At 37.0% G+C, this 14,636-nt stretch overlaps 1 protein-coding gene across 1 annotated transcript in view; it reads left to right on the top strand.

Annotated features, from left to right (window-relative positions):
* KIF11 (kinesin family member 11) overlaps positions 1 to 14,026 on the top strand; it is a 48,953-nt gene extending 34,927 nt beyond the window's left edge. Inside the window, exons 17-22 of the mRNA XM_070432697.1 lie at positions 442 to 548; positions 3,829 to 4,108; positions 6,167 to 6,389; positions 8,343 to 8,494; positions 9,992 to 10,108; positions 12,740 to 14,026. Coding sequence (XP_070288798.1) covers positions 442 to 548; positions 3,829 to 4,108; positions 6,167 to 6,389; positions 8,343 to 8,494; positions 9,992 to 10,108; positions 12,740 to 12,871 — 1,011 coding nt within the window. The 3' untranslated portion in view covers positions 12,872 to 14,026. The remainder of the gene's footprint in view (positions 1 to 441; positions 549 to 3,828; positions 4,109 to 6,166; positions 6,390 to 8,342; positions 8,495 to 9,991; positions 10,109 to 12,739) is intronic.
* Positions 14,027 to 14,636: the final 610 nt, after the last annotated feature.

Genomic DNA, 14,636 nt, shown 5'->3' with positions numbered 1-14,636 from the left:
GCCAAGTATGAGCAAAGGTCATACTCTATATTGACATTTTATTAATGTCATCCAACTAGATTCTGTAAAATGTTTCAGCTCTAGTAATTGATAACAAAATCTAATCATTTTGGACTGCTTGACTGATGAGATTATCAGCATTACTTTTTCCTACCAGTATTGTTATCAGTTAAGAAGCAACTGTATGTATCTGTCAAAGTGGTTCTCAAACATAATGTATTTGGTTAGTTAAGAGGTATATAGTTGCTAATTTAAAAAAAAAATCCTATAAAATCTTTATAATATCAACCTCCACTGCTTCCCTCTATGGGAAAGAGGTAAAGATCCCTTGTAAGGAATTTATGTAAATCTCACCTATGGAAAAATACTTCATGTCAGGGTAGAAAAAAAGTTCAAGTGTCATAATTTCAATCTTTTCCCCTCCCCACACCTTTCTTACAGGAACTTTGCCAGTTAATCAATCTTTGGGGAGAGAGATTCTGTGCTTTGGAGGAAAAGTGTGAAAACATCCAGAAACCACTTCATAATGTCCAAAAAAATACAGAGCAGTAAGTTGTTTTAAAATTCTATTTATGCCGAAACCGGTTTGGCTCAGTGGATAGAGCGTCGGCCTGCAGACTGAAAGGTCCCAGGTTCGATTCCGGCCAAGGGCATGTATCTGGGTTGCGGGCACATCCCCGGTGGGAGGTGTGTAGGAGGCAGCTGATTGATGTTTCTCTCCCATCGATGTTTCTAACTCTCTATCTCTCTCCCTTCCTCTCTGTAAAAAATCAATAAAATATATTAAAATAAAATAAAATAAAATTCTATTTAACTTTTCTCTGCCTGAAATTAGTTTCAGAATAACAAGCTTCAAATAGTACAAAAACAATCAACCCAGTTTCTCATTTAACATTTTTAAAAATATTTATTTTATTGATTTTTTACAGAGAGGAAGAGAAGAGGGATAGAGAGTTAGAAACATTGATGAGAGAGAAACATCGATCAGCTGCCTCCTGCACACCTCCTACTGGGGATGTGCCCGCAACCAAGGTACATGCCCTTGGCCGGAATCGAACCTGGGACCTTTCAGTCCGCAGGCTGACGCTCTATCCACTGAGCCAAACCGGTTAGGGCTCATTTAACATTTTATTTTGCTTGCTTTATCATTCTCATTCCTCTCATTTCTCCCCTCTAAAATATATGTATATATGTATCTTTTCTGAACTAGCTGAGAATGTATTATAGATATAATTTCACACTTTCCAATAAATACTTCAATGTGTTTTTCCTAAAAACAAGGATACTCTGTTATATAACCATAGTGTAATTATTTTAAATCAGAAAATTAATATTGATAACTGCCATTACCTAATATTCACACCTAATTCAAATTTTGTCAATTGTCTCACTAATGTTCTTTATAGGAAAAGGAAAAAATTTTCCTCTTGGTTCAGGATTTAATCCAGGATCATGCATTGCATTTGTCATGTCTCGAGTGTCCTTTAATCTGGAGCAGTTGTTTAGTTTTTGTCTTTCATGACCTTCTTTTTTCAGGACTAGAATATTTATGTCCCTCAGTTGGGGTACCCTTTTACTCTCTTTAATCTCTCCCTCCCTATCCCTCCTCCTCTCTGTTAACCACCATACTGTTGTCTGTGTCTTTGAGGTTGTTTGTTTGTTTTTATTTGTTCATTTGTTGCTTTCTACAAGTTTCTTAATGGCATATGTGACTCAACGTTATATTTCTATTGAACAGAGCTGCTGTAGAATTCTGGCTAGCACCTGTCTTACTACCTAACTCCCATCATCTGTTTTTCAGTCCTGTTGTTGGTACATGTTCCATTCTGAACTCTTCTTTCTTGAATCTGAATCTAGAAAATGTTTCCTAGTGTCTAGACTTAGGATTTCTGGCTTATTCCATAGCTTTGAAGGAAATACTAGAAGTAGGATGAAATAGGAAGGGAAGGGAACTCCGGTATAGACCTAGGCAAGTCATTTTTCCTATCTTTCTGGCATTGTATGCATGTAAAAGAATTAATCAGGCGTAGGGCCTAGGAATCTAGGTGAGAATTATGTATACTGTAGTTTGAGACCTCCTGCTTTCGGCATTTACGTCATAGTATGCAGTCACTTCTGAATAAGTTTCATCTTCCTACTAGGTTGTGATTCCTTGGGATAGATTTGTGTTGACAGTCTCCAAGTTTACCACTTAAACATTTTTTTTTTTCAATCATTTCCACTTAATCTGTGGTTGAACTTTGGTTTTTAACACACTTGCTTACTCACTTGGTCTGCTCACATGGTGTACCATCTAGTGGTAACAGATAGACGGTAACTTTCATTCCTCAGTTTAATTCTGTGGTGCTATAGCCAGGGGTGGGGAACATCTAACCCGTGGGCCATATAAGGCCCTCAAAATCATTTGGTGTGGCCCTCCCAAGGCATTAGGGATGAGTTAATTAAACGTTTGACCAAATATAACAGGCTAATTTTTAAGTCGATAATTTTGTATGGCTTTTGAATGATGTTATAAATATCCAAGTGGCCCTTCGCAGAAAAAAGGTTCCCCACCCTTGTGATATATGGTGATTTTGAAGACTATTAGAGAGAACCTGACTGAGAAGAGGAAGCCACATGAATTTTAAATGTATATTTTAACTGACATTAGGTTTATGCCAGGGTTACGTTTGTGCTATGTGTGTAGTTTGTCACACACCAATATTATTTTTTAATTTTTAAAAAAATATTTTTTTATTGATTTCAGAGAGGAAGGAAGAGGGAGAGAGAGATAGAAACATCAATGATGAGAGAGAATCATTGACCAGCTGCCTCCTGCACACCCCCTATTGGGGATTGAGCCAGGAACTCGGGCATGTGCCCTGACCGGGAATTGAACCATGACATCCTGGTACATAGGTCGACGCTCAACCACTTAGCCACACTGGATGGGCTTAAATTTTTTTATTCTTTATTTTTTAATATTTATTAATTAAATTCACATTGGTCAACATGAACATACAAGTTTTAGGTGTGGGTTTCTAAGACCTATATTTGTACCGTGTGCCCACCACCCCAAATCAAATCTTTTCTTGTCACTTTATATTAGCACCCCCTTTCTATCATTTTTTAATTATTAAAAAGCTTTACAGTTAACTTTTATAAAATTTATAATTTTTATGATTTATGTCATAAACAAGGCAAAACTGCAAATGAACACAATGACTGTGGACCATTTAGGGACTAGACTAGACCAGGGGTGGGCAAACTTTTTGACTCGAGGGCCACAATGGGTTCTTAAACTGGACCGGAGGGCCGGAACAAAAGCATGGATGGAGTGTTTGTGTGAACTAATATAAATTCAAAGTAAATATCATTACATAAAAGGGTACGGTCTTTTTTTTTTTAGTTTTATTCATTTCAAACGGGCCGGATCCGGCCCTCGGGCCGTAGTTTGCCCACGGCTGGACTAGAGGCTATAGATGCCCTTCAATAACATAATCTAGTAGGAAAAATAAAACATGTGGACAGATTTCATTTTGATAATTGTATAGTTAGGACTCTAAAAGGTACAAGTAAAGCATCATATCTGAAGGAGAGCCGAGAAAGGCCTTATGAGAAAAGATATTTTCAAAGGTCATCTAGCGGCAGATGTGATGCCAGTCTGCTGTGAAAAGACACTGGCCAAAGCATTCCTTCTCCCACGTGGAAGACTAGTAGGAACAAGGGCTCTGGAGCCAGACTGCCGGGTTTAAATATGCCATTTGTGAGCTGTGTGATCTTGGGCAAATTGTGTTTCCTTTGAGTCTAAGTTTTCCATTTTTACAATGTTGGTCTCTTTTCCTATAGGAAATCTAAGGATATAATCAGCAAAACAACTTCTCACAGTACAAAGTTTTGTGCTGATTTTGATGGCTTATCACAGGAACTCAGACATTTTAACCAAGAAGGTACACAGTTGGTTGAAGAGTGTGCAAAACACTGTGATAAACTCAATAGCAACCTTGAAATAACATCTCAAGACATTGACCAGAGATGTGAGGCTCTGAACACAAGCGCACTTCGCTTTTCTGAGCAGTGGCTATCTGGCTTAAATAAAAGGCAAGAGGAAATTCAGAACTTATTGGAGGTAATAACTTTGTAACTGGAACCTACTTTGGGGAAAAGTGATAAATTAAATATTCTTGGCTAAGGATTGGTTTAAAAACAAAAGACATTAAAAATATAATGAATGACAATATTTTAAAGTATATTATAGTTGGTATAACTTATACATGGTCTTGTTTCATGTATATGTCTCCTAGGTCTCAAAATTATTTAGTGTTTGTCTGGTCTGTATCTATTCTTGTTTTTTGACTTGTTAGTTCCTTCAGATAAGGGCACTCTGTCTTTTGATGTATAATACCTTCCACTTCTATATGCCTTTTATTTCTCTTCAGTACATTCAAATCTGTTACAGCTTTAAGTATTTAGGATGTTGTTCTGGTTGCTCAGAGGATACTTGATGGGTTTGTAGGTTTGTTTGAACTTAACACTTGCATGAGGCCTTTGTTGGCTTGGTTTTTCGTTCTGTGCAATAACAGGATTCACTAATAATCTTAGGAATTAGGTAAAAGAATTTAAGCATTTTCAGCTACATAAGTTATTTTCACTAAAAGGAACCAGGGCTAATGAAGAAATAGCTGTTTTTAGGTTTGAAGCAGGAAATGAACCAAACGAGCCTAGAGATCTTGTCATACCAAACAATAAGGAAGCTATTAAAGATTAGTGAGGTTATGTCAAAAAGACTTAGGAGCTAACCTGATGAAACTCCTCTGTTTAAAGATGGTGTAATTTGAGCATAAAAAGTTTTCTACAATAGATTAAAATACATGAAATACATTAAAACTCATGAATTCATAGGTCTTCTTTGGAGCATGCTAGGGAAGCAATGCATTAACCTGAAAACTGGTTATAAAGAGAAACAATTGAGTATCCATCTGTCTCTCTCGAAAGAATTCTGTCTTGGATTAGCAGGGTAATGGATGAAGAAAAATGTTTTGGTGACTACACCCAAACCCATTGATTAATCATAACGTAAAAAATACAACCAGGTATTATTTGCTTTCAGTACTACCTATGAAATATTTTTGCCAAAAAATTAAACCTAATTAATTAATTAATTTAAATATATTTTATTGATTTTTTACAGAGAGGAAGGGAAAGGGATAGAGAGTTAGAAACATCGATGAGAGAGAAACATTGATCAGCTGCCTCCTGCACACCCCCCATTGGGGATGTGTCTGCAACCAAGGCACATGCCTTTGACCGGAATCGAACCTGGGACCCTTCAGTCCGCAGGCAGACGCTCTATCCACTGAGCCAAATCGGTTAGGGCAATTAAACCTAATTTAGATCAAGCCTTTGGGTCTAACTAGTTTGTAGAAAATACAGAGGACAGACAAACATGAAAATATTGCATAGAGATGCAATTGACCAAATCCAGAATTTGAGATATTCAATAGAGCAAAGACCTGGTTTCTTCAACAACAAAAATTATTTTACAAGGAGAAAAGTATGAGGAAGGAGAAAAGTATGAGGAAGGAGAAACCTGTATCAAAAGATTATGAAGACTAGAGGGCTTAAGTCCTAGTTTGTCTGGGTTGGTCCTCTTTTATACATCTTTTGTACTACGGAAATTATTACGAATGGCCCTTTCACTCTGCAAAATATTTCAGTTGGGATGACAAATTATATAGGACCTACTTAAGACATATCAACCAAATATGATAAATTCTGATTCAAACAAACAAGTTGTGAAAAACACTTGAGACAACTGGTGAATTTGAACAGTGATTAGACATTTGATGTAAAGAAATCAGTGTTAAATTTTTTGATGTGAGAATGTTCTTGAAAAGCTCTTCACTCTTACAGATATAGGCTGAAGTAAATGGATGAAATGATACAGGATTTGCTTCAAAAATAATCCTGAGGGGAAAAGGAGTAAATGGCCAATCTTGTTGATTAAAACCCCATTTGTTGATAAATGTTGAGGCTGGGTAGTGAATACAGAGGTGTTAATTCTCTATTTTTGCATGTGTTTTTAAAACTTTTTATAGAAGATTTCAAGGTAAGAGGAAAAGATGTATTGAATAAAACATTGACAACTTTGATTTTAATAATAAAAGCTCATTTGCATTATTTACAGGTTGTAAACCAAAGTTGTGAGGCTTCAAGTTCAGAGATTACTGAAAAATTAAGTGGACATAAAGAAGTTAATGAGAACCACCGTAACAGTTTTCTTGGTCAGATAAATATTGACGAAGAAAAATTAATGGCACAAAATCTAGAACTTAATGAAACCATAAAAATTGGTTTGACTAAGCTTAATTGCTTTCTGCAACAGGATCTGAAACTGGATATCCCAACAGGTACTTTAAGAGGGGAATAGAATTGGTAAAATTTTTGAAGTTGAATTCAGCTTATACAGTGCCACACATTCAGGAAAACTAGATCCTGCCACAGCCCGATAAGAATTTACCATCACATGTAATCAACTCAAATATGGAAATATTAGAACCCGAAAATAGCTTTAACTAAGCATCCTATATAATAAAAGGATAATATGCAAATTGACCAAACAGCAGAATGACCAGTCGCTATGACGTGCACTGACCACCAGTGCACTCCCACAGGGGGAGTGCCACTCAGCTAGAAGCTGGGCTGATGGCTAGTGAGCATAGCGGCAGTGGCAGAAGCCTCTCCCACCTCCCCAGCAGCGCTAAGGATGTCCTACTGAAAGCTGACAAAGCTTTCAGTTGGACATCCCTGAGGGCTCCCGGACTGCTAAAGGGCGCGGGCTGGGCTGAGGGACCCCCCCTCTTCCCCCCTGCCCCAAGTACACAAATGTCATGCACCAGGCCTCTAGTTAGATATAATGATATAGGTAACATATACTCCTAAAAATTTGGGCATCATAATTCAGCAAAATTTTACCAACATTTGGGGAACTGGCTTTGTCTTAAGAGAGGACATTTTAAAAATAAACAAAATGAACCATCTATCTAGAACTGTAATTTATTGAATTATATTCCTCTATTTTTTTGTTCATATAAAAATAAGAGCCTGGCTGGTGTTGCTCAGTGGTTAAGTGTTGACCCATGCACCAAGAGGGCACCAGTTCACTTCCCAGTCAGGGCGCATGCCTGGGTTGCTGGCTGGGTCCCCAATGAGAGGCGTGCAGAAGGCAGCTAATCAATGTTGATGTTTCTCATTGATGTTTCTGTTTCTCTCCTTCCTTCCTCTCTCTCTAAAGTCAATAAAAGCTTTTTTTAAAAACAACAACAGAGGAATGTAATTAAATAAGTCTATTTTAATGCAAAGCTTACCGCATTGTGCATTTCCTTTTTCTTTTCTCTTTATATTTCATTATTTTTTAAAATTTATTTTGAATGAGAGAGAGAGAAAAAACCCATTTATTTGTTGTTCCACTTATTTATGCATTCATTGGTTAAATTTTATATGTGCCCAGACCAAGGATTGAACCCTGCAACCTTGGCATATTGAGATGGTGCTCTAACCACCTGAGCTATTGGGCCAGGCTACATTTTCTTATGTGTACCTCTCATTTTGTCATGGACTATTAGATTGGCATTTATAGATCACCATTTTGGGAGGTCAGAGGTTGTAAGTGTCAGTAGGCTATACTGATTCAGGGAAGCCAGTATGGAAGGAAGTTTAACAAGCTATTTAGCACAGGATGAGTAATTGAGTTATTCATTGGATTGTGGTAATGGTTGCCTACCCTGGAAATTTACTAAAAATTCAGTAAATTTTATGTTAAATCAATACTTAAAAGCTTTTTTAAAAAAGCAATTATAAAAGTATTTGATACTAAGTATTTTTTCCCCAAGAGTCCTTTAATATTTTTTTCAATAAAATTAGGAATATAAATGTTAAGCCAAAAGGTAAATGCACATGTAAATTATGAGAGTATGAGTTCATTATAAGGAAATTTTAACTGGTTGATATTTAGCTCCCACCAAATTTACAGTGAAATGAGTATCCCTATCAAAGTGATCATGTTAGGAAAACTACTCTTATTCCAAAAATGATGCCATTTCTCAGAACATTCTGACTCCTTTCAAAGCCTGTAACACATCTTTTGAACAGCCTCAGAGATGTAAAAACTTTATGTTTTGGGGTAGGTTGAATCTTGAAAACAAATTGTGTCTATTTAAGATCAGTTGTCAAGTTAGGAAATATTATTAGTTGTAAGCAATATATGCCTAACAGGTGACAAGACTAGTATAATTTCTAATTAAAAAAATCTTATTTACATCCCACACTTCAATTTTTTCCCACTTAAATGTTGTCTACTAAAGGAACAACACCACAGAGGAAAAATTATTTATACCCATCAACACTGGTGAGAACTGAACCACGTGAACTGCTCCTTGATCAGTTGGAAAGGAAACAGCCTGAGCTGTTAATGATGCTAAGCTGTTCAGAAAACAATCCAGAAGACACCAGTCAGGTAAAATTTAAAGAATCATAATTTTAGAACTCCCATAAACTCTTGATGTCGTTGATTTCACATGAAAAATTTTATTTTCCTTTCAATCCTACCCTATCTCTCATTCATAATAGTTGTCTGAGCATTAAACATGTTTCTTTTAATCTGGACATTTTAAAATAATTAGACTAATGGATAATATAATAATATCTACTTTTTATGTTGTGCTTATGTGCCAGATATGGTTCTAAGCACTATACATATATATTTACTGAGTTAATAATTCTCTCAATAACCCTGTGAGGTGGGTGCTAGTACTGTCCCCATTTTGTAGGCGAGGAAACTAAGAATTATATAGTCCCAATTCACAAGGATGGAGTTGCAGTTAGAATCTAGACAAGCTCCACAATCTGTGCTCTGAAATATACTAATTATAGAATAGTTGGGAAATCAAAAAGGGGCAAAGAAGAAATTAAAAAGAAAGTATAATCCCAGTATTCTGAGAATACCACTTTTAACATTTTATTTTAGGTACTTCTCTATATGAAAGCATTAGGGATTATTTTCATTATTTTGTGAGCTTTCTACTAATTTTGTTGAGGGTTAACTTATAAGTGGATATTGTTTTGTTTTGTCTTTTGTTAAAAAAATATATTTTATTGATTTTTTACAGAGAGGAAGGGAGAGAGATAGAGAGTCAGAAACATCGATGAGAGAGAAACATCGATCAGCTGCCTCCTGCACATCTACTGGGGATGTGCCCACAACCCAGGTACATGCCCCCAACCGGAATCAAACCTGGGACCTTTCAGTCCACAGGCTGACACTCTATCTACTGAGCCAAACTGGTTTCGGCTGTCTTTTGTTTTTTAATCCTTACCCAAGGAGTGAGGATATTTTTTCCATTGATTTTTTTTTTTTAAGAGAGAGTAGAGGGAAAGGGGCGGGGCGGGGTGGGCGGAGAAACATTGATTGCCTCCTGCTAGAGCATCGGTTTTCAACCTGTGGGTGGCGACCCCTTTGGAGGTCGAACGACCCTTTCACAGGGGTCGCCTAAGACTATCGGAAAACACATATATAATTACATATTGTTTTTGTGATTAATCACTATGCTTTAATTATGTTCCATTTGTAACAATGAAAATACATCCTGCATATCAGATATTTACATTATGATTCATAACAGTAGCAAAATTACAGTTATGAAGTAGCAACGAAAATAATTTTATGGTTGGGGGGTCACCACAACATGAGGAACTGTATTAAAGGGTTGTGGCATTAGGAAGGTTGAGAACCACTGTGCTAGAGCCTCAACTGGGACTGGGGATTGAACTTGCAACCAAGGTACATGCCCTTGACAGGGAATCGAACCTGTGACCCCTTTGGTCCATGGGCCGACGCTCTAACCACTGAGCAAGCCAGAGCTATTGTGTTATTTTCAAAGAAGAAAACTGCCTTAACTTTTGGGAAGATTTTTAAGCCCTTGGACTTAATCACCTACCCAGCTTCTTATTTTAGGACTCGAATGAAGAAAAAGCAGTTCTGGAGCACACGATTGAAGAACCTTTAAATCAAGAGCCATCTGTAAATGCTAGTGTGGATTGTTCCTCAAGTAGTGGGGTTCCGTTTTTCCAGGTACCTGATTATATCCTATCAGATAACTCTTCCACATCTGGTATAAGTCAGTTATTTGCTATTCAACATAAAGGCATTACTTTTAGTAGGTCGAACAGCATAATATTTTCAGCCATTCCTTTGAAATGGCTTGTTAATTTCTCTGATTTAAATTATTTACACAAATTAGATCATTGTACCAGGGGTTTTCTGTAGGATAAATAAAGGCTAAAATTGACTTATTCTCCATCTTCAGTTGGTAATCTTCAGCTGTTCCTTTCTGCCTCTTACATACTCAGAATGGATACTGAGAGTGGTTGTTTCTCTTCCCTCCACCTTTGACCTGGAAGTCCTGGAGCCTTTCTCTGCCCATAATCAGACTTTGAGAGCTATGAGGTTTATAAGACTGAGAGACCAAAGGCCTCTCGAGTTATATTAGTGATTTCTTCTGCCAAGGCTTTGGCCATGTTAACAATTCCCCCATGTTTCCTGAGCTCCTTGTGGGCCTTGATCTTGTGCAGTTAAATCTTGTAATCTCTCTTACCCGCTTTTATTTTATTATTTTTTTTTTAAATTCTCACCCGAGGATATTTTTCCATTGATTTTTAGAGAAAGTGGAAGAGAGAGGGAAAGACAAAGAGAAATATTGATGTGAGAGAAACACATTGGTTGGTTGCCTCCTGCACACGCCCTGACCAGGGCTGGGCTGGGAGGTACCTGTAACCTAACCGAGGTATGTGCCTTTGACTGGAATCAAACCCTTTGGTCTGCAGGCCGATGCTCTATCCACTGAGCCAAACCAGCTAGGTCTTTTACCCCTTTCTAAACCCTTTTGGGAATATGGCACTATAAACTGCCTAGCACCTTTCACCTATTTTGAAGACATGAGCCTAGACAGTCTGTGAAGTAAGGACTCCCTTACATAGGACATGGATGTCTCCGTTTTACAGTTGAAGGGCTGCTTCTGACATATACTTATACCTGTTTCTGATAGACTTACAGGTCTTTTCACCAAGGTCTGAAGATTCCATTCCTAATTTAAAAATATATATATATTTTAATTGATTTCAGAGAGGACAGGAGTGGAAGAGAGATATCTATATATATAAAAGCCTAAGCAACCATTATAACTGGATGAACAGCCAGTAGCTATGACACATACTGACCACCAGGTGGCAGATGCTCAATGCAAGAGCTGCCCCCTGGTGGTCAGTGTGCTCCTGCAGCCAACCTCCCTCAGTCGGCCAATTTCCCATGGTCCCTCCCCCGGCAGGCTGGGCCCGATTAGGAATGGACGAGATAGCCCTGATCGCCCTGATCACCCACCAAGCCGAGGGACCCCCCACCTGTGCATGAATTCGTGCACCAGGCCACTAATAGAAATATAAATGATAAGAGAGAATCATTGATTGGCTGCCTTCTGCATGCCCCCCACAGGGGATCGAGCCCACAACCTGGCATGTGCCCTGCCTGGGAATTGAATCCTGACCTCCTGGTTCATGGGTCGATGCTCAACCACTGAGCCATGCCAGCCAGGCTCCATCCCTAATTTAAGATGATAAAACTTCTTGCTCAGATTCTATTAAATTCCTCTCTGTCTGCCTTAAGGCAGTTTCACCCCCAAATTCTTACTTTTGTTTTATTGTTTGCTAGTAGAGAACTCTATATTTCTTTCCATTTTTCAACCCTCTCTTATATCTTACAAAGTTAAGAAAAGGAGAGTTAAAAGAAGTTAATTACTGTTTGGAAATTTGTTCATTATTACTGTTTAACCAGGCTTAGTGGTTCAGCTATGGCAAGGAAGTCCCTACAGTACTGGGAAAGATTTGGAATTGGATTTTAGACCTTTAGCTAAAGCCCGGAAATTATTTTCCCCATGATGGCATTCTTTTGGGGTGGAGGTTAGTTTTCTGTGTTTGAAACTCTAAAATAGTTTACGATTTGTCTCAGCATTGATAACTGGAACTACAATGATTATCAGCCATCTTTTAAAGCAAGTATGAGGATTTCAATGAAATATACGTCTCCAAATGAAATAAGTTTAAATAAAAGATAAAATAAAGTTTTTTAAAAAATGTGTTAAGGTAGCCCATATATCAGATTCTCTGCTTAAAATAGTATTGCCCTTTTTTGCATGATAGCACATCTTTGTTTCCCCAGGATTTCTTCACAGCAGCACTATTGATATTTTGAGCTGGATAGTCCTTTGTTGTGGTGGCTGGTCCTCTGTGCTGGGTATTTTGTTTAGCAGTATTTCTGGCTTCTACCCATTAGGAGCCAATAGCACCCCCTAGTTTAACAACCAAAAATGCCTTCAGGCATTATGAACTGTCCCCTGGGGTGGGGGAGGAGGGGCAAAATTGCTCCCTGTTGAGAATCACTATTCTACAGTAAAACCTGTGACTAGGCTTTAGAGTATCATATGGAAAATTAATATTTCTCTCCACTCCTTCCATTCGTGGTAAAATGAAGCAGGCATTCATTTCTACTTGCCAGATAGATTGTTAGTTCAAATTTGTCCTGAGTCTTTTTGGAAATTTTCCACACTTAATTTCTTTGCTTTAATCCATAGAATTTTGAAAATAAGAGTATAGCTAATATGTATCAAATGTTAACTTTATATTGACTTAATTTATCCCCTTAAATCTACAGCATAAAAAATCATATGGAAAAGACAAAGAAAACAGAGGCATTAATCCAGTGGAGAGGTCTAAAGTAGAAGAAACTACTGAACAATCTGTTACAAAGAGCAGATTACCTCTACGAGCCCAGATAAATCTTTAGTTAACTCGAGGGTTTTAAATTTTATTTTTAATAAAAATGAAAAATAAAACCCGTAACTCCAGAACCTTGAGCCTTGTGTATAGATTAAAAACAAATGAAAATATCAAGGCAATATTGTAAATTAAGTTGAATTTAATGTGTTCCCATTTTTTCTGTTTTTCTGTAGTTCACTGTGTATTAAGTGGGTTTCATTTGGGATTTTCATTGAGTAAACATGTATTTCTAGCTTTGGATATAAAATTGTCCTTTTATAACAAATGAAAAATATTTTTGTCTATTACTAAATAGCAAATATATAGGAGCTGCACTATTCTTCTAGGCTTGAACGGTAATTATTACCAATGCTTGGTCTTGGGAAGGATCATCTCCTTTCTTTTATTTTTTATTTTTTTACTATGATTGAATTATGTCTATATTTGCTTGCCTCCTTCCTTAGACTTTGCCATCCTGCCTTCTTAAGTTCACTTTCTCCCATTTTATTTGTCAATAAACCATTTGTAGAGCTCCAGATTGGTATCCATTTATTATGAGATAGCCAGAATTTTACCTTGCTATCTTCAATACTTTTTATGGTTATCTCTGAAATCACTGTCAACAATAAACATAACCCAAGGAGGTCCTTTCAGTTGTTTACTTTGTTACCCCCTAGACAGGCAAGCATTTAAATCCTTTATGAGGCCTCACACATGAGCCTCCACAGAGTTCATAAAAATCCAGCTTCTTTAGAATATAGATTGCTGTTATGGGAGAACTACCTAAATCTCTGATTAATGACTGTGTGACCCCATTTTAATGCCTGTGTCTTACACAGAAGGTCACAGTAGTTTAAGGGCTTTTTGAAGCTATTAATTATGACTATAATTTGTATTCTTTTGTTTACCTGATAAAACTTGTTCTTTGTATATAATAAAATGTGCATATGTGTATTTTTTTCTATTGAAATCTTAATCTTTAGAAGAGCTTTGATAATTTTTTTCTGGCAACCAAATTTCTGGAAGTTGAGATATTTCAACATGAAGAACCAGAACACTTAGAAAAAATTAATTAGGCCCTCCTTATCCACGGTTTTGCTTCTGTGGTTTCATTCACAGTTACCCATGGTCTGAAAATATTAAATGGAAAATTTAAGAAATAAACAATTCATAAATTTTTAAATTGTGCGCCTTTCTGTGTAGCATGGGGGAAATCTTGCGCTGCCCTATTCCATCCCACTTGGGGTGTGAATGGTCTTTGTCCAGCATATCAGTAGTGGTGTCCACAATCAGATTGCTGCAGTGTAGCAGTGCTTGTTTTCGAGTAACCCTTATTTAATGTCCTCAAGATGTAAGAGTACTGATGCTGGCAATTTGGATATGCTAAAGAGAAGCTGTAAAGTGCATCCTTTAAATGAAAAGTTGAAAGTTCTCAACATAATAAGAAAAAAAATATTCTGAGGTTGCTAAGATCTATGGTTACAAATTTTCTATCTGTGAAATTGTAAAGAAGGAAAGAGAAATTTGTGCTAGTTTTGCTTTACCTCAAAAACTGCAAAAGTTATGGCCACACACAGTGTTTGATAAGTGCGTAGTTAAGATGGAAAAGGCATTAAATTTGTGGATGGAAGACATGAATAGCAAACGTTTCAGAAAACACCGAGCCTATACGAACTCTAAGGAATCTTCTGAAATGAATAACACCAAGCTATTTACTGGAAACCAGGGATGGTTACACACACATTCAGGAATAGGTTTTGGACTGGAAGATGTAAAAATTACTCGAGAGGCTG

Source organism: Myotis yumanensis, unplaced genomic scaffold (genome assembly GCF_028538775.1).
Source record: "Myotis yumanensis isolate MYYU_CA2020_CCGP unplaced genomic scaffold, mMyoYum1.0.hap1 SCAF_13, whole genome shotgun sequence".
NCBI classification, from domain to species: domain Eukaryota; kingdom Metazoa; phylum Chordata; class Mammalia; order Chiroptera; family Vespertilionidae; genus Myotis; species Myotis yumanensis.
Note: the sequence above shows the minus strand (reverse complement) of the source record. Positions and strands in the feature narration are given on the sequence as shown.